Source organism: Alternaria incomplexa (assembly GCF_024043165.1).
Source record: "Alternaria incomplexa strain BMP 0042 chromosome Unknown scaffold_5, whole genome shotgun sequence".
Lineage (NCBI taxonomy): Eukaryota > Fungi > Ascomycota > Dothideomycetes > Pleosporales > Pleosporaceae > Alternaria > Alternaria incomplexa.
The window spans coordinates 305,913-324,261 of NW_026249854.1; the positions used below are offsets into that span (position 1 = coordinate 305,913).

General features: G+C 53.1%; 7 protein-coding genes across 7 annotated transcripts; 6 read left to right on the plus strand and 1 right to left on the minus strand.

Annotated features, from left to right (window-relative positions):
- On the plus strand, nt 1-888 carry J4E90_004019 (uncharacterized protein; the record flags this gene model as incomplete). The annotated part of the gene is made up of 2 exons (XM_051433585.1): nt 1-9; nt 73-888. 2 exons carry the CDS (start codon nt 1-3, stop codon nt 886-888), a joined length of 825 nt encoding a protein of 274 aa, XP_051292103.1.
- A 545-nt stretch (nt 889-1,433) lies between these two features.
- J4E90_004020 (uncharacterized protein) lies at nt 1,434-5,213 on the plus strand (the record flags this gene model as incomplete). The annotated part of the gene is made up of 5 exons (XM_051433586.1): nt 1,434-1,631; nt 1,743-3,059; nt 3,138-3,198; nt 3,341-5,137; nt 5,188-5,213. The coding sequence occupies 5 exons, from the start codon at nt 1,434-1,436 to the stop codon at nt 5,211-5,213; spliced, it is 3,399 nt and encodes a 1,132-aa protein (XP_051292104.1).
- A 1,374-nt stretch (nt 5,214-6,587) lies between these two features.
- Nucleotides 6,588-6,929, plus strand: J4E90_004021 (uncharacterized protein; the record flags this gene model as incomplete). Its single annotated transcript, XM_051433587.1, has 2 exons — nt 6,588-6,643; nt 6,773-6,929. The coding sequence occupies 2 exons, from the start codon at nt 6,588-6,590 to the stop codon at nt 6,927-6,929; spliced, it is 213 nt and encodes a 70-aa protein (XP_051292105.1).
- Nucleotides 6,930-8,085: 1,156 nt separating this feature from the next.
- Nucleotides 8,086-8,947, minus strand: J4E90_004022 (uncharacterized protein; the record flags this gene model as incomplete). Its single annotated transcript, XM_051433588.1, has 2 exons — nt 8,086-8,716; nt 8,766-8,947. The coding sequence occupies 2 exons, from the start codon at nt 8,945-8,947 to the stop codon at nt 8,086-8,088; spliced, it is 813 nt and encodes a 270-aa protein (XP_051292106.1).
- A 2,149-nt stretch (nt 8,948-11,096) lies between these two features.
- On the plus strand, nt 11,097-13,245 carry J4E90_004023 (uncharacterized protein; the record flags this gene model as incomplete). The annotated part of the gene is made up of 3 exons (XM_051433589.1): nt 11,097-11,373; nt 12,540-12,899; nt 12,962-13,245. 3 exons carry the CDS (start codon nt 11,097-11,099, stop codon nt 13,243-13,245), a joined length of 921 nt encoding a protein of 306 aa, XP_051292107.1.
- A 1,468-nt stretch (nt 13,246-14,713) lies between these two features.
- On the plus strand, nt 14,714-17,284 carry J4E90_004024 (uncharacterized protein; the record flags this gene model as incomplete). The annotated part of the gene is made up of 1 exon (XM_051433590.1): nt 14,714-17,284. One exon carries the CDS (start codon nt 14,714-14,716, stop codon nt 17,282-17,284), a length of 2,571 nt encoding a protein of 856 aa, XP_051292108.1.
- Nucleotides 17,285-17,474: 190 nt separating this feature from the next.
- Nucleotides 17,475-18,287, plus strand: J4E90_004025 (uncharacterized protein; the record flags this gene model as incomplete). Its single annotated transcript, XM_051433591.1, has 1 exon — nt 17,475-18,287. The coding sequence occupies one exon, from the start codon at nt 17,475-17,477 to the stop codon at nt 18,285-18,287; it is 813 nt and encodes a 270-aa protein (XP_051292109.1).
- Between the last annotated feature and the right edge of the window lie 62 nt (nt 18,288-18,349).

The window sequence follows — 18,349 nt, forward strand, 5'->3', positions numbered from 1 at the left end:
ATGTTTATTGTAAGTGATATCCGAGTGCGAATTGGTTTGAGATAGATATTGACTTCGTACACCAATTTTTAGGTCCAGGGTAGCATTACTGCGTTCTTCGGTATTTTGACATATTGGTGGATGGTCGACTTCCCAGAGCATGCCCAAAACTCCTTCTACTTCCTCACGCCTCACGAAAGTGCGTTGGCGTCTTCTCGGATCGACAACGACAGGGGCGATGTCAAACCCGACGACTTCGCATGGTCTAAAGTCTTCGTTCACGCCAAGGATCTCAAAGTGTACGGGTTCTGCACCCTTTACTTCCTGCAAAACCTTGTCTCGACATCGCTATCCTACTTCCTACCTATCATTTTGCAAGGCGGCATGGGCTTCTCTTCGAACAAAGCGATTTTGCTGTCCGCACCACCTTACTACTACGCCGTTCTTCCCGCTATCCTGTCCTCGATCGTCGGCGACAAGTTCCAGTTGAGAGGGCCTATCATAGTCTTCAATTGCGTTACTTTGATCGTAGGTTTCTGTATGCTGGGTTTCTCGGACCAGGTCACCGTGAGATATATAGGCACCTACCTTGCTACCGGAGCGTATGTGGCGAACTGGGCGGCCATGGCGACTTACCAGGCGAACAACGTTGTCGGCCAGTGGAAGAGGGTTTTCACTGCTGCAATGGTCACAGCTTTCAACGGCGCCGGCGGTATTGCTGGAAGCTTCATTGTGAGAGCACCAGAAAGTCCAAGGTATATGACGGCCATCTGGGTCAGCATAGGAAGTCACATCTTGATCATCGGAGTGGTGGGAGTGTTTTCGGTGTTCTTCTACATGGCGAACAAGCGGCAGACTAGGGGGAAGCGTCTCCTAGAGGGAACAGAAGGTTTCCGGTTTACGTACTGAGTGAAGCGCGGAATGTGGTTGAGCTAAGGCAGACGCTAAGAAATATCTACTCTACCAATACACCGTAATGCTTGGTTCTGGTTGAGTTCATGTAGTCGTTTGAACTTGTCATGCAGGTAGTCGTCCGCCGGCATGCTTGACAAGTCGCAGGAACATGGGATGAAAGCGGGTTGACGTCGTCGGTGGGGACGACCGTATGGGACAGTTGGCTCGTGCTGAGTCCTCACTTGCATCGTCGACCCAACTCGCAGCTGCCTCACCACTTCCGCTGCTACAGCACGAGCGATCCCGCAGTCCCGGCCTACCGCCCCAAGCAACCCGTTCTATTCGAATCTCGCTGTTTTCTGCTTCTCCAGCTGCTGGCGCCGACCTGGTAGCGTCACGCAGCTTCCCCCTGTCCAGCTGGCCCCTCGACCGGGCAACAGCACCCCCGTGGCCCTCCGCCGAGCTTATGCGCATCGACGCCGGCCGTACACACCTTCAGTAATCTACTTCACCACGCTATACACGCTTTTTGAGACTGCGCCGCACGTGTAGCCGCCACAATGGTGTTCCTCGGCATATATCGCGCCATCTACGACTATGAGCCCCAGAGCGACAACGAGATCGCCCTGAACGAGGGCGACATCTTGATGGTGCTGGAGAAGTCGACCATCGACGCCTGGTGGAAAGCAAAGAAGAAGGGGCGTGATGGCGACGAGGAAGAGCCCGAGGGCTTGATTCCGAACAATTACATTGAAGAGGTATGCTGCGCCTCACCCCGATGACAGCCCAATCCGCGTCGCAAACCGTGCCCAACGCCGCACCAGGCATTGTGTGGAATGCTGCAGCATAGAGACTGATGATACGTATAGGCCGCCCCAGTCGCACAAGCCAAAGCCCTCTTCGATTACGACCGCCAGACGGACGAGGAGCTCTCATTCAAAGAGGACGCCGTCCTAGACGTTTACGATACCACCGACCCGGACTGGACACTGGTGGGAGTCGCAGACGACTATGGCTTTGCGCCCGCGAACTACATCGAGCTCACTGAAGAGGGAGCAGCAGGAGGAGCACCAGCTGCGCCATCTCCCGCGCTGCCTAGTCGCCCGCCCATGCCACCAGCGACCGACTCTTTCGATGACGATCAGCCGCCTACTCCAGACACTCCTCCACAACCGAGTCCCGCTGCGGCTCTGGCTGGCATCATACAGAAGAAGTCGCAAGAGGCAGCACCGCGATCGACTATTTCTCCTCCGCCCAACGTAAGCGCGCCTCCGCGACAGCAACGACGCGTGCAATTTACCCCGGAAGAGTCGGACGAAGAAGTGCCAGCACCCCGTCTTCCCCAGCGACCCGAGTCCGAGGTCTACTCACCGCCGCCTACCCAATACGCACACGCGCGATCCCCATCGCCCCCAGTCAGATCGCCACCGCCCCGAAGCGTCACGTTCGACCAATATGATCCTCCGAGCAGGGACGAGCAGCCCGCGACACCCATGTCGGGGTCGGGATACCATTTGTACAACATCTACGAGTACATTACACAGCCGGGCAAGAATAAGAAAATGCCAATCACCCTGGGTGTCAACATCCCGAAAGGAATGATCATGATTGCACCCGAGAAGTCGCGCGACGGACCGCAACAGGAGTGGAGCGCTGACAAGATGGAGTACTACTCGCAAGAAGGCAAACACATATTCATGGAGCTGAAGCAGCCAAGCAAGAGCGTCGACTTCCACTGTGGTGCTAAAGACACCGCATCAGAGATCATGCTCGCCCTTGGTGAGCTTGCAGGAGCGGCTAAGAGCGCAGGACTTCGCGAAGTACTCGCTGCTGGCTCCGGAAACTCCAATGTGCAGAAGAAGGGAGTTATGCTTTTTGACTTCATGGCACAGGGTGATGACGAAGTTACCGTTGGTCTCGGCGACGAGATCTTAGTCCTCGACGATTCCGCAAGTGACGAGTGGTGGAAAGTCAGGCGGCTGAAGAACGGCAAAGAGGGTGTGGTACCAGCTAATTACGTTGAGGTCACAGAAACCGTCCCCATACACGCGCCCGCAGCTGCCATCGCTCGATCGGGAACCAACGCTGGCCGATCCGTCGTCGAACAGAATAGGCGGGAGGAGGAGGAGCTTGCTCGTCAGGCTGCGAGACGGAAGAAGCCAGAAAGTGAGGCAAGGAACGATCAGGTAGGCCCTGGCCTGCACTTGCCTTCGCGTAACTCTAGTCTTATGCAAACAAACGTTGACCATCGTCGTACTTCACAGAGATCAAGCAAGCGCGAAAGCTCCGCAAAGGACTCGAGTTCAAAGTCCGGCTCCAAACCAAGTCAGTATACAGCAATTTCACTACTTGAGTTTCTTGATCTGTCTACCGAAAAGGGTTCTGCGCCGTTCGTGGGCGCTGAACATCTACCTAGTGGGACAACAGAACACGCATTGTGTGCAAGGATGCTGACCAAATTCCTTAGATTCCGCCAAGGTACGCACTTGGACCGACCGATCCGGATCGTTCAAGGTCGAGGCAGAGTTCATTCTCATCAAGGATGGCAAGATCCACCTACACAAAGTCAATGGCGTCAAGATCGCTGTACCTGTCACAAAGATGTCAGTAGAAGACCTCGAGTACGTCGAACGCGTTACAGGCGAGTCTCTAGATGACGACAAACCCCTATCGGATTTGAAGAGGAGGAGCATGCAACAGCCTCGCGGGAAGGACTCCGGTCCAACCGGTATTTCCGTCGAAAAGAAGCCAGAGTACGACTGGTTCGACTTCTTCCTCAAGTGTGGTGTCAACCCACAGATCTGCGAACGATACGCCAGGGCATTTACCAAGGACGAAATGACGGAAGAAAATATCCCAGACATCACTCCTGGGCTTCTACGTACATTGGGTCTCAAGGAAGGTGACATTCTCCGTGTGACCAAGCACTTGGACGCGCAGCTCGGAAGAGACAAGCGAAGTGTTAGCTTCGCTGAGGAAGGAGGAGAGGGAGCTTCTGGTGGACTGTTCTCAGGTCCCGGAGGTGCACTGAGAAACAACACCCGGAAGGGACGTCCTGCACCACCGGTTGAGACGAACGATGTCGTTGATCCAAAGGCGTTTGAACCGAAGTCCGATGACACCGTTAAGAAGCCCGCAGACGGGACGTCAGCAGCGACATCTGACAAGACAGCGAATGGGTTTGACGACAATGCGTGGGATGTCAAGCCATCCAAGTCAACATCTGACAAGACAGCATCTCCACCAGCAGCACAAGCTCCTGCCGCAAAACCACCCCAGTTGACTGGATCCATGAACGATTTGTCTCTTCTAGACATGCCTGCACTCAAGCCTGACGAGATCGCGCAGCCAACGCCTCCTGCTCCAGCACCTCAGCCAGCACAAGCACCTGCTCAACAGCCTCCGGCACCCGCTCAGCAACCACAACCAACAGGCGCTACTCCTACCCTTTTCGAGCAGGTTGCAGCTATCAAGGCCCTTACCCAACCTCACAACATGGCCCCACCACGCATGCGCCCACAAGCTCCCCAGCAGCAGGGTCCGGGAGGTCTCATTGCTCCACCGCCGCAGCGTTCTTCCTCTGCCCCTCAGAACCCACAACAAAGTGCTTTCGGTCCTCCACCACCCCTACAACCTCAGCTCACAGGTTACAACCCGAACCTCATGGGTCAAAACTCTGGACAGGGCCAAGGCATGCAGGGTATGCCACCAATGCAACAGCAAATGACAGGCTTCCCACAGCAAAATGGCGGTTTCGGGTTCCAGCAGAACGGCATGATGCCTCAACCCACAGGCTACAACCCCATGTCCCCACCCCAGCAGCAGCCAATGCAGACTGGCTTCGCCCAATACCAACAACAGCAGCCGACTGGCTTCCAGCAGCCCATGCAGACAGGTTTCCAGCAGCAGCAGCAGCCACACTTCACACAAGGCTTCGGGAATGGCAGCCCTTTTGCCGACCCACCGCGGGCACCTTTCCAGCCACTACAGGCTCAGCCTACGGGGTACAACTCGTTCCAACCATCGCCGCTTAACCCCCAGGCGACTGGCGTCAACCGCTTCCTGCCCCCGGCCCTTGCGCCACAGCCGACTGGCTACATGTCGAACCAAAGCCCGCCGCCTGTCCCTCCCATGCCGCCAATGCCCCAGGCGCAGCCTCTAGTGCCCCAGAAGACTGGCCCACCACCGACCATCAAGTTTGGTGTACAGCCCGCAAAGAAGCTAACACCCCAGCCGACGGGGAGGGCGAACCTTGCCAATGCCAGTAAGTGTTCGAACAAATATCTATGCAAGACCTCTCTAACCGTTAACCAGCACCCCAAAACCCGTTCGGCTTCTAATCTCGCTCGCGGTGGCTGTTTGTTCTTTCGCACCCCTTTGCTTACCTATGGGGCATCCACTTAATTACCCTGATACTGTATATGTACATAAGTTCTACCGTGTCTGTTTGTTGTTTGGCGGAGTGGGTTCGCAAGGCTCGATAGCATTCTTCATCAAGCCACATCGCATTTGCTTGTACTCAACACTCCCACTTATTTGCTTCGTTTTCCTCATTGCCAGTATTCTTCCCTCTACAAGCATCGCTTTCAATCGAGTGAACCTTTAGTCCAGATGTTTAATGTTGACGTCGTGCTATCGGTCCGGCAATTGTGTGGTCTAGACTGCGGCTGACATGCGTGGCGTGATGGCTGAGTTGCTCAGAGAGGATTGGCTGGGAGATGTACTTAGATAGTCTCGATAACACATGAACTTTTGCACGTCAACCAACATTGGAATACTTCTAACAAGGCACTGCGAACACAGACATTGCACATGTTACGTATGTAGGACGAATTACCCCTGTTCTCGAGCTGTCGTTCACCCTTGGCGCGAGGCAGATGCGAGACCAAGCCTTTGCCAAGTAAAGCTTAGCCTGACACATCAGGTGGCACGATATCCCTGCGATGCATGTGTGGCTGGCTAGCTAGCAGACCGATTCGATGTCGTATCCACGCAAAACCGCGCACGCGTCTGTGGCTCTGCTCATCGAGTGATGCCAGACCTTGCACACACCGTAAAGTACGTGGATAGACCTCGGCCAACTACATCATCATTGCAGCTTCGGACATAACTCAGCCACGCCTTGACATGCCCCGATATCGCGTTGGCACTGTCAAAAAGCATGACAAGCATCTGTGGCGATGACGAAAGCCCACAGCATGTCTCGCGCCCCCGGCTTATTTGCGCCAATAGCCCGGCGCACAGCCGGGCAGCGAATGTGGCTCATGCTAACTAGCTCAATAGACCGGCCGAGTGATGCGTTGCCCTGTCCGCGTGAGAAAGAGGGCGCGAACGAGCGCGCTGCAGATTAAAGGCGGCGCATCCCCTCCCCGGACTGTAAGAAGGGTCCACTGTATTTCCTCCAGCCGTATACTCAACCTACTCCTGACTTTACTTTGACCGTTGCGCAACGACTTTGAACGGTGACGCGGGGTTTTCACAAGCGAGAAATTAAGATTCGGACGGCTTCTCGGCGAAAGCTTGGTTTGGGGATACGAGACTCGGTTGCGCGACTGCTGCTTGCCTGATTCACCATTACCGGCTGCCTTTGTCTTACCTCCATCATCGACAAACGAACGAGCAATTTGCGAGCACGTATCGAATCAATCACGAGTGCGACTCCTGATCCGCACTTCCCATTCTTACGAACATCTCAAAGGCAGTTTTAAATCAACATGTCGAACCAAGGCTACTACCAAGGCGGGCCTCAGCCTCAGTACCCACAACAAAGGTACGCTTCCCACGACCGTCTACAAGGACTGGCGCTATCGCGCAAATTCGCGCGCACACCCAATCTCCCCTGCAATCGCAAAAGACATCTACGTAGTCGAAGAGTGAACAAGTGCTAACTCCATCACAGCTACGGTCCCCCAGGCGGCGGCTACGGCCAACCCCAACAATACGGCGCTCCACCCCCACAACAACAGATGTACTATGGCCCCCCGCAAGGACAATACCAACAGGCGCCACCACAACCAAAGCAGAAGAAGGACAGAGGATGCTTGGCGGCTTGGTAAGTGGGCGCGATATACTCGAGGGTTGAACTTTGGCTAACGGAAGACTAGCTTGGCGACACTGTGCTGTTGTTTCGTGTGCGAAGAGGGTTGCGAGTGCTGCGCTGATTGCTGCGAGTGTGCGGCGGAGTGCTGTTAGACGGATAATGGGGGGTAGCCGGATGGGCCAGACGGGGTGTTGGTCGGCACTGGTGTTGAGTTGATGGTGCGCATGGGGAATATGCGGTTGGGTTCTGATGGCATGTGCATGAGTTCTTGTCGTTTTCCTTTTGTTTTTGAGTATACCTGACCACTTTTGGTCTTTCTTATCATATTCAATATACGGCTTGTCTGTTCTGTTGAGGCAGGTCCAATTCGAGCACATCTTTTTATTTGTGATGCCAGAAGTTGTTCGCGTCCATGTCTTCCACGAAATTACTTCGCACGACGAGAGATGAGTCCAGGATTTTGTTAGGTGCATGTCCTTCGTAGTCATCGGGAGCTCCAGATCTCATCGCTGGTCGAGGTTCGGTGAATCATGTGCGACAGCGCAAGCACCTTCGTGTTGAAGATTCTAATTTCTTGTAGCCACTCCACCCTCCTCAAAGCCCTGACATCACGTTCTACCCTCTTTCTCTCCACTCGACAACCTTTCTCCCGATCTATGGCCAGAGACTTACCTCTGCGCGAAGATTTGCGCCCTCCACGAAAAACACAAGATCGGATCGTATTAGATTGGGTGAACGCCCAGATGAAACAAACGCTGGAACAAACGCTGAAGAAAAAGCTGCAACAAATGCTGATAAATGGAAGAAGATACTTACCCATTCGGTTTTCTCATTCCTTCTGACTGTAGTCGTACCTTGATGATCGTCTCGTTTGAATGGGTGTTTGACACCAGGAACCTGAGCGTGAAATGGCCAGATGAACCATGTGTCTTCCAATGTCAAACCGGTGTGGTTGATATGCAAGTTCTGCCGGACTTTGGTCGTGAAAGGTCATGTACACTAAATACAGATCTTCGTAGTCAGTGTACATCTCGTAGGCAGTTCATACAAGGACACTTACCGCAAAGTGTTGTGTATCGGCTCCTAACAAAGGCCTCGTCCCCCAACATCCCCAACAAACTCTTGAAGAGCGGCTGGCTGCATAAGAAGCCGCCACAATACACCGAACGCCCTCAATAGTGCAGGTAGACCAAAGAGTTGGCGGACCCACTGTACCAGTCGACCTCAATTCCATCACCCTCCTTCTTCTTAACCTGGTCAACGAACCTCTGCTTAGTGTCGTTGAGAGGCTCCCTGGTAGGTACTGTGTGAAACCAAGTGCTAGTAACGATACGTTGGCTCATCTCAGCCATCTTGGTGTGCAGATTTACTTTGGCAATACCCGGGAACGTCTGTCGGAGAAGTTTGCGGAAACCGTCCTTGTAAAGGCTGTAGTACCCGAATGGCATGTCCACTGAGACGATGAGACGTCTCTGGCCGAGTGGGCGGCCCAGGATCCATCGGTCGCATGTGTCCAGATTATCGAATCCGAAGTTGTTCAAGCTGTAGACCATTGCCGATGACTCAACGTACATTTGGCGGCATACTTTGGGGACCGCAAAAGTGGGTTGGACAAAGCTGGACGAAGTATTCGGGCCTTTGGTCAGAGGGTGCGTAACATGCGTGAGCCTGATATCCCATCTTCGAACGCAGGAGTAATCATGGATGTCGACTTGGTGATAGCCAACAGCGTACGCCCAGATCTTGTTGCGGATTTCTGCCGGAAGATTGAGAAGCGGAGACTGGATGGAGTTGGCTTTGGCGCTGTTGTTCGTTAGCTTTCATAAGAGGTATATTGTGGAGTCGCATCTACATCTTCATCAATTCTGAGCGAGCAGGAATCTCGGCTTTCATCAACCCGTTCATGTACCTGCGACCAGGTTGTTTGGGCTTGCGGACTGTGGGACCTTTCTTCTTGACGACCTTTGTACGCTTCGAGGAGATTGTGTGATCTTTCGGCCCCGCAGAGCGAGCGGGCAGTTCGGGTGAGCCCATACTTGAGGCTCAATATGGTCTTGTTGCGTGTGAAGAGAACGTGTGGTTGAAGGAGAGCAGACTCAAGAGAGCTCGATAACTGCAAGATCGGAGACGTCCGCATAATGGGCGATGAAATGAACGATGAAAGATGAGATGTGTGCGAAGATTGATCGAGATGAATTATCTGCTTTGAGACTGGTGAAGCCCGTATGCTGACCGATATGAAAAGTGATGGTGAGAGGAGCGAAGGGCTACCGGTACGGGTAACTAACGCTTATCTAGGAACCTCACGGCATCTCGAAGGTATCTGGCACGGTGATTGCCAGTAACACGACTACCTAATTTTACATCAGGGAATAATGCGAGTCACGCGGCGTGCATATAGTGTCGACATCCTCATCTGCGCCCTGTGAATGTAACGGACACCACGACTCTTCGCGCCAAGGTCAGTGAAAGACAGTTCATCCATCGTGCCGTGAAACTCACTGCAATAAAGTCCTTGGGTACCCAAGCGGGATGTCATGCAGGGCTTGAGATTGGAGAACCATAATTGAGCGATTGAAAAGACTTTGGTGGAGGCATCTTCAGATGTAGTCTAGCCATTTCTGTCTCAAGATGACGTCAAAGAACTTACTTTCTCTCACCTCCGCATCTGGGCAGAATCTGGCCATGTCCATTAAATACAGTAACGACAAATACGTTGTGCTATAACCACATCTCATTTGTAACCCCCTTTCGGCAGTCATCGCCGTATCCAATTCTTTCAGACCTCCTGGAGGATATTTGTCCCAGCCACACCGATATTTATGTACTCAGTAACGACAATCTTCAGGCCACTCCTCTCCCTTTGCAACAGTACTTTAGTCCTCTCCTTAAGGTCCTGCTCAATCTGGTCGGCCGACCAACCATTCATTTCGCTAGACATCCGGGCATTCCACAGGTCGACGTAAAGCACTTCAAGGTGTGGGAATAGGTCTGTATATCTGCAGGACGACTGCTCGAAATATGCACGTTCGGAAAATATTGGGGTCTTTAGCACCTTGATTTGCCGTAACTGTATGGGGAGGCGGCTTGATGTCCAGATTCTCAGGGCACTCATTGACGTGAAGGCGAAGGAGTTCAGGGCGTACGGTAACAAACAAGTCTCGTCGTACATCTGCCTGCAGACAAGCGGTAGTAACGGGTACGATCCCGCTTCTTTATCTTTTACAAGCGCCTTGTTCAGTCCCCCGTAGCAGACTTTCGATCTCAAGATGAAATCCGCAGTCAGGCTGTGAACAACACGATCGTGTATCCGCAGACATGGCTTCTGCAGGACCATGGTGAAGACCATATTCCGCAGTTCTGCCGGCAAACGAAGAAGTGGCGACGCGCTCCTGTTTCTCGCAGCACTTCTGTGAGTTAGTTTGTGTCACCGCGGGCGCATCGTTCGTAGCTCACATAGGGCAGACAGCCAATTTGCTTGTGTTGAGGAGACCATGTTCTGTGAGCCCCAGCCGTACATGGCTCTCCACTGTGTCGCCCTCTTTACAGAGGCGCATAATGGGCGGATGTGGACTCATAACGGGCGTGGTTGTGTCGGAAAACGGGGAGAGGGGTGTACCTGGGTAGAAGCTCCGCAAAGAGGCTACGCCGGACGCTGAGAGTGCTACGGGTTTAGGCGAGTAGGAAGCGACCCATAGATGTGAGTGTCAGGAAGGCACGCTAACCACACGCTAGGCCTTTACACTCTGGCGTATTTTCTCCGCTCGTATTTGGGTAGCTATTTGCAGTGAAGCCATCGTCCAATACAGTCGTGATAGCACAAGGCATTGCCAAAGTTCTGGTATTAAGAAGATCCTCCGCCTTCAGCCATTAGCGATTGCGCAAGGTACAGGTGACATATACTAATGTGCCCGATATTCCAAGGGCGTAGTCGCAGCCGAACTCGTAGGTACACAATACACCACCTAACGGTTCCCTGCTGCTGGGTCTCGTTACCCTAGGTGCTCGATGACTGCCCAGGTGCTACATCAGTGAAGCCTAAAGCACGTGCGAGGGGTTAAGTCAGCCGTTGCCCAGGTGACCCACACTGGTCCACTGCGCCTGCCTTGAGCTGAAGGCCTGCTCAAGCTTTTACTCGCTCTTTCCCACACTCACGTCAACGATACAAGTTCCCAACATCATCATGGTTCGCCGCTCTGTTCGCCTTGCGAAACCCGCAGACCAACCCCAGGTTTTCCATGATCTAGATACCGCCGCGGTCAGCGCCAAAAGCCAGAAACTCGAAGAAGCCGCGCGTGCGCGAAAGAAGCGGCGACTAGAGTATGGCGAGTCCACCTCTTCGGCGGATACCATGATCAGGGACGCTATGGCTGGGTCAGATGATCTTCGAGACGGCCACAAACCCGCCCTCTATCGGGGCAGTCAGCTCAACGCACAACTCTCGGCGGATGATCCTCGCAGTGCGATGTATGTATGCAATTCACGTAGAGCTCCTCCTTAGCTAATGAGATCGCAGCGTGGAACGTAATAGCTTGCAGTCTCCTCTGCTATCTCTCCCAGCAGAAGTCCGTTGCGTCATCTTCGAATATGCTCTTGGTCACCAACACGTACACATCCTTACTGACGACTACGACACGAACATCTCTGTGGATCTTCCCGGTCCAGCTCGTTTCGGCGTGGATCCGCCTCATAGACGCGAAGCGATATCCCAGGTACAAGCGCGGCAGTTCCACAACTGCGTCTTTCCAATTGACTGGCAGTCCTATTATCGTACAAAGCCGTACAAATCTCGTCCATATCTTGTGTCTCCTAATATGCGGCATCAGGCGCAGCAGCAGCGATTTGAACACGAACGAGTGATCACCGCGACCAACGATCGCATGGCGCTATTCCAAGCCGTCTGTCGACAAATCTATCATGAGACTCGGTTCATTCCGTACGAGATGAACGAGTTCTCCTTCCAGGACGAGATGACGATGAAAGATTGGTTCGGCAATAGAGCGGCTGCTCAAAAGCGAGTTATCAATACGGTGTGGTTTGACCAGGAATGGCAGCGCAGTTACGCACTCTTCCCCTGCGCATACCTAGGCGCCCTTATTCATATTGGAAAGATCCACGGTGTCAAGAAAGTGTACGTGTCTGTGGCGGCTGTCGAACATTTGTGGTCTACGCAAAATCGTGGAAACGGTTCGAAGGCCAGATTCGCGGAAAATGTCCGTTCCCTTTTCAGCAGACGAGACGAGCTTCAGATAGAATTTGTCAAGTAGATTAAGCTAGTGTGATATGGTCACGCGTGCTTTCACGGTACGCACCTCATCTACATGCTTGGCTCAATATGAGTGTGCATGATATTAATCTATATGCATCTCGCCTGTGCATTCTCAGTTGCCGAGAACACTGTAAAGATCTTAGTGCACATTCAAGAAACTATGCGTGACCAGATAGACTTGCTATATATATCATTCGGGTTGCTACGGTGCTTTGGGTGGGTGCTCACAGAATAACTTCTCGACTGGACAGCCTTAAATGCATCTCCTACTAGCCCTCTCCGCCCTCGCTGCGACGGCGCAAGCTCATTGCAAGTTCACCACAGTGTAGTCAGAAGTGCTGAACTGACTCTTAAAAGACCGCTTCTCCAAGCTCATCCTGAACGGCGTACCCGAATCGGCGGAATGGACTTCAATCCGACAAACGAAGAACTACCAAACCAACTCGGGTGTTACGTCCGTCACTAGTCCTGACATGCGCTGTTTCCAGAACCGTCCTGGAACGGGTACTGCCGTTGTCGCTGCTGGTGATAACCTCGGCTTCGTCGCTGAGACATCGATCACGCACTTCGGACCAGTGCAGTTCTATATGGCGAAAGTGCCAGATAGTGCGAATGTCAATACGTGGGAGCCGGCGGGTAACGTTTGGTTCAAGGCGGCGAGTATAAGCGCGGTGGGAAGTCCGTTGACGAGTGGGGAGAGCACTTGGCCTGCTTATGGTACGTCTTCATCTCCCGTCCTGGTGGCTTCCTTCCGCCTTCATTTGCTAACCCTACGGCAGGGAAGTCGCAAGTACAGTTCCAGGTCCCTAAGAACGTGCCGAGTGGAAAGTATCTTGTTCGTGTAGAATCCATCGCCCTCCACCAAGCTCAGTCAGTCGGTGGCGCGCAGATGTATCTGTCTTGTGCGCAAGTCGAGATTACCGGCGGTGGTAGTGGACAGCCTGGGCCTCTGGTTGCGTTCCCTGGAGCATACAATGCAAACGATCCTGGCCTGAGGTGGTCGTACTATCCCATCGCTACGAGCTACACTGCGCCTGGACCTGCTGTGTGGCAAGGTAACTGAGTTGCTCCGGAACTGGTGGAAACGATGGGTTGCGCCGGCGATGTCGATGCGGAAGGTGTGAGAACATATGTTGTGAGATCCTCCCTTTCAGCAAGATCTTTCCTCCATGAGTGGCATTCTGCCTGAACCTCTTCTTTTCTCGAGCCTTTTGAGTTTGTCATGCCGTACATTCTTTTCATACCAGATATCGCTCCTGTCTCCGCTTCTCTGCCTCCTCTTTCTTAGCCAGCACAAAGGCAACCTCAGACCCAATAGCAACTACAACTGTTGCTGCAATGCCAATGCCAGTTCCAATAGCCGCAAAGCCCAGAATGGTAAAACACGTGAACCCTGTGAAGATGGTGAGGTACATGACACGAAAGAAAAGTAAGAAGAGGCCGTCGGGTCTGCGCTTCATCGCGTGTGAGTGAGACGACTTTCGATGCCTCAGGGCGTTCAAGATATGATACTTCTGAGGTGCTGCTATTTTGATCGTCTCGAGGCTGGGCTTCCGTTTTGGGATACGAGGTGATGTTTGATGCTGATCTTAGCTGGGCAGCACGGCCATTGAATTGTGGGGATGCGATTCCGCGCCAACCGAGCGATTGTGCACACGAAGGGAATAGCATCGTACCACAACGACCAAGTTGTTGATAACGCCCTATGACGAGGTGAAGCGCAGTCATCGCGGGGGCGTCAAAGCCACGTGACATGGCGTTCAGCAGCTTGCAGTGGCCGCGTCAGCTTGTCGACAATTGGCCCACGAGGGCGTGTCCTCATGCCAATACTAGGCCGGATGAGCGTGCCATCCTGCTACCTATCTGTTTATAGCAGTGGCTATGCAGGCGAGGGGCCCGTTCAGGAAGAACAGACATGATGAAAAGACCCCTGAGGATTTTAGACCGGCCATGGACAGTGAGGGTACAATGCGCTGAACAGTGCGAATCGAATCGGAGATGAAGTTTCAATGCTTACGGCATGAGAATTGAGAAGCTTAGTTGCTCGCAGACAACTGCTCGTGGATGTCGGTTTGCTAGAAGACATTGCGGCGGGCACAAGCGCGTTCGCTGACGTAATCGCTCTCCGAATCCGCCAGCAACCTCACAGGTTCACAGGCTGTAGGGCGCATACACTAGAGGAGTATGTCAGATGCATGGCCATGTGTATCATACGTGTAATGGCTGGTGAAGGACACGAGGAACTTTATGACTGCAAAAACATGCCATAATTGAGCAGCCGGCACTTTCAGAGCGCGTCTCCGCACGTGTCGACGCGTTTGTCTTGGCGCGTGTTGAGCCACTCGGTCGCCACCGGTTCACTCGCACATTGCACAGCACACGAGCACCACAACCCTACTCAGCCATGCGCAACTACTTCTTCAATGTTTAGAAATCCTCGAGAAAACCGCTCTTTGCCCGAATCGTCCCGATTGACACCCTCTACCGGCCGGGCTCCATCGCCACCCCGCTCATCGTCTCGAGTGGCCGACATGGCTGCCAAAACCGCAACGAAGAAGGCTGCGCCCAAGCCGAGCACGAAAGCGCCCCCACCAAAGAAAACCAGCGTCCAGACCACTTTGACGCCAGCCGACTTTGCTAAGAAGTCGCCTGCTGGCAATGGCAAGAAGCAGAAGCCGACCGGTACTCCGAACGGCAACATCATGGCATTCTTCAAGAAAGCCGAGGAGATCAATAGCCGTATATTCCTACAAGAACGAGGGTCAAATCCAACCATAGTGCTTGACGGCGACGAGGACGACGTGGGCTGGAGCGACGAGAAGAGCAATGGCGTCATGACTACAGACAACAGTGATGAGCGGTACAACGAGAATGGGGGGAGCAACAAGAGGCGCAAAGTCAGCGAAGAGGCGGTAGCGCCTGTGCCGGCCTGTTCACCACCCCCGCCGGCTGATGTTGAGAGCAATGCTCTGGATGCATTGGCTGCCGACGTTTCTAAGCAAGCGCCCAAACTGCGGAAGAAGTCTGGACCCTTCGTGGACGACTCAGACTCCGAAGACGACGAAGTGGAAATGCCTGCTACAACTCCAGGTATGACCATACGAAGCCATAATCAGGAATCGCCAATGACTAAACCAACGGAGGACCTGTTACCCCCGGATAGTGCCGAACTCTCCAAATACCACGATACCACACCCATAAAGTCCGAGTCGACATCGCAACACGGGGGCGAAGAGTTGGAGGAATACGAGGATCTGGAAGACGACGATCTGCTCGAAGGCGAAGAATACGATGAAAGGCGATGGATGAAGGAACAACAGAAGCTCGAGATGGAAGAGGCAGGCTTTGAGGGCGACCCGGACGATTTCGACGCGCCACCTCTATTCCCTGAAGGCGATGATATCGAAGTCAAACACGAAGAGCCACGTATCAATGATATACCTTCCTGTCCGATATGCGGCAACAATCTTCCAGGCCTGTCAGAACAAGACGTATCCGTACACGTCAATGCTTGCCTAGACGGCAATCCACTCCCTTTACCTGTAGTGAAGTCTGAGGAGAGCAAGCCGACCATGACGAGTAAGGCGAAAGTTTTCAAAAAGCCGGACAGGCCAGCTAAACCCGGTCAAGCCAACCCGTTTCAGCTCGCGAAGCCCAGCGCTCAGCCAAGTTCAGCCTTTTCAAAGCTTATGGCCGGCCATGCTGAGGATGCTGCTTGGGCATCAGCTGCAGCCGAGAACAACAAGTCTCGCGGCAAGCCTGCATATCAACGCACCTGCCCGTTCTACAAGATTATGCCTGGCTTGTTCATCGCTGTTGACGCATTCCGCTATGGGGCCGTCAAAGGCCAAAACGCCTACTTCCTGAGTCATTTCCACAGCGATCACTATATCGGACTTACTTCCTCGTGGAAGCATGGACCGATATACTGTAGCAAAGTCACTGGCAACTTGGTACGACAACAGCTTCGTGTGGACCCCAAGTGGGTGGTCGATCTGGATTTTGAGAAAAAGACAGAAGTACCCGGAACGGAAGGCGTCCACGTCACAATGATCTCTGCGAATCATTGCCCTGGCAGCTCTCTGTTCTTGTTCGAAAAGGAACTCAGCAAGGGCAAGAACCCGAAGCTACAACGAGTGCTACACTGCGGAGACTTCCGTGCATGTCAAGCGCACATCGAACACCCGCTATTGCGCCCAGACGTCCTCGATGCTGTGAGTGGAAAGAATCGGCAGCAAAAGCTAGACGCTTGCTACCTTGACACCACCTACCTGAACCCCAAATACGCTTTTCCGCCTCAGAAGCAGGTCATCCAAGCTTGCGCGGACATGTGCGTAAGTCTCAGCAAAGTTCGCGCGGACGACTCCGATGGATGGGAGCAGATGAAGCGAGACCGCGCAGGCCAAGGCATGGTCAAGTTCGTTCAGAAAGACTCCAATACTGACGTTACCGGCGAGCCCAAAAGCCCTGCACGAGGCCGACTTCTGGTTGTGGTAGGCACATACAGCATCGGTAAGGAGCGCATTTGCACTGGGATTGCGAAGGCCCTGGGAAGCAAGATCTTCGCGCCTGCCAACAAACAGCGCATTTGCAAAGCGCTTGAGGACCCTGAACTGGATGCACTACTTACGACAGATCCTCGGGCAGCTCAAGTACACATGACGCCGTTGTTTGAGATCCGCGCGGAGACATTGGACGACTACCTGCGCGATTATGCCGACACTTTTACACGCGTTGTCGGCTTTAGACCCTCGGGCTGGAACTATCGTCCACCAAAGGGTCGCTTTACCGAGTCACCCCAAGTACAGACCGTCTTGCATTCCGACAATTGGAGAAGTACCTTCTCTATGAAAGAACTGACGCCGCAAGCTGGGAGTGGAAGTCGGGCAAGCTGCTTCGGTGTGCCGTACAGTGAGCATAGCAGCTTCAGAGAGCTGACTATGTTTTGCTGCGCTTTGCGCATCGACAAGATCATCCCGACAGTCAACGTGGGCAGCGCAAAGAGCAGAGAGAAGATGAAGGCCTGGTGTGACAGATGGGCGGCGGACAAGAAAAAGAACGGGCTGTTTAAACTGGGTGAGGACGGGGAGGGTTGGTCATAGTGAGATTTGATTGGCATGCGCATTGCAATAGTGGGCCCAAGTCTACGATTTGGTAGCGATTCTACCAACCTTGGCTTCATGCCAATGCCAATGATCTTTCAACATGACTCAGTCTCACTACATATTAATATTGGTTCTCTAGCATCTACTCGACACACTCATCTACGATATCCCCAAGTTCGCTTCCGCCATGTCGCCAATCATCCGCCTCCTCGTCATTTCCGATACTCACTCCACCTGGCCCTACACCCCAGACTGCCCTGCACCTCCATGCGACATCCTCATCCACTGTGGTGATCTCACTCAAGTCGGCGGCCTTCCTGCATACAGGAAGGCTATGCAAGACATTCAGACCGTCGACGCAGAGCTCAAACTCGTCATCGCCGGAAACCATGACCTCGATCTCGATGAAGAGTGGGTGCGCAAGAACGCTGAAGATCAAGAAGAGGAAGAAGATATAGAGGACAGTAGGAAATGTGTCAGTTTCATGAAGTCGCACGAGAAAGAGGGTGTATACTACCTGGAAGAAGGTAGACATGAGTTCAAGCTGAAGGATGGGAGAAGCTTCAGTGTCTGGGCGAGTCCGTATACTCCGGAGTTTAATGGGTATGCATTTGCGTACGGAAAAGACGAAGATCGATTCAGCAACATACCCGAAGATATCGATATCTTGATGACGCATGGACCGCCTTCATTCACTGACGAACTCGGCTACGGTCTCGATGTCAATGTGAAAGGAGAAAGCTGCGGATGCAAAATGCTAGGCGATTCAGTGAAGAGAGTGAAGCCAAGATTGCATTGCTTTGGGCATGTGCACGAAGGGAGAGGCGCTGTGAAGATGCAGTGGTCTGAGATGGGGAATGGGAATGAAAGAGTGAAGATGCTGCCCGATGATGGGAGAGTTCTTAGCATCAGTAAAGAACTGGAAAGGACCAGATCTGTGCTAGTGAACGCGGCGGTATGGGGTGAAACAAAAGGTTGGACTATCGACCTCGACATATAAAATTCCCATGGCTTCCACCATACCCGAACAACTCCTGCCACCGCAACCAACACGAAGATGTA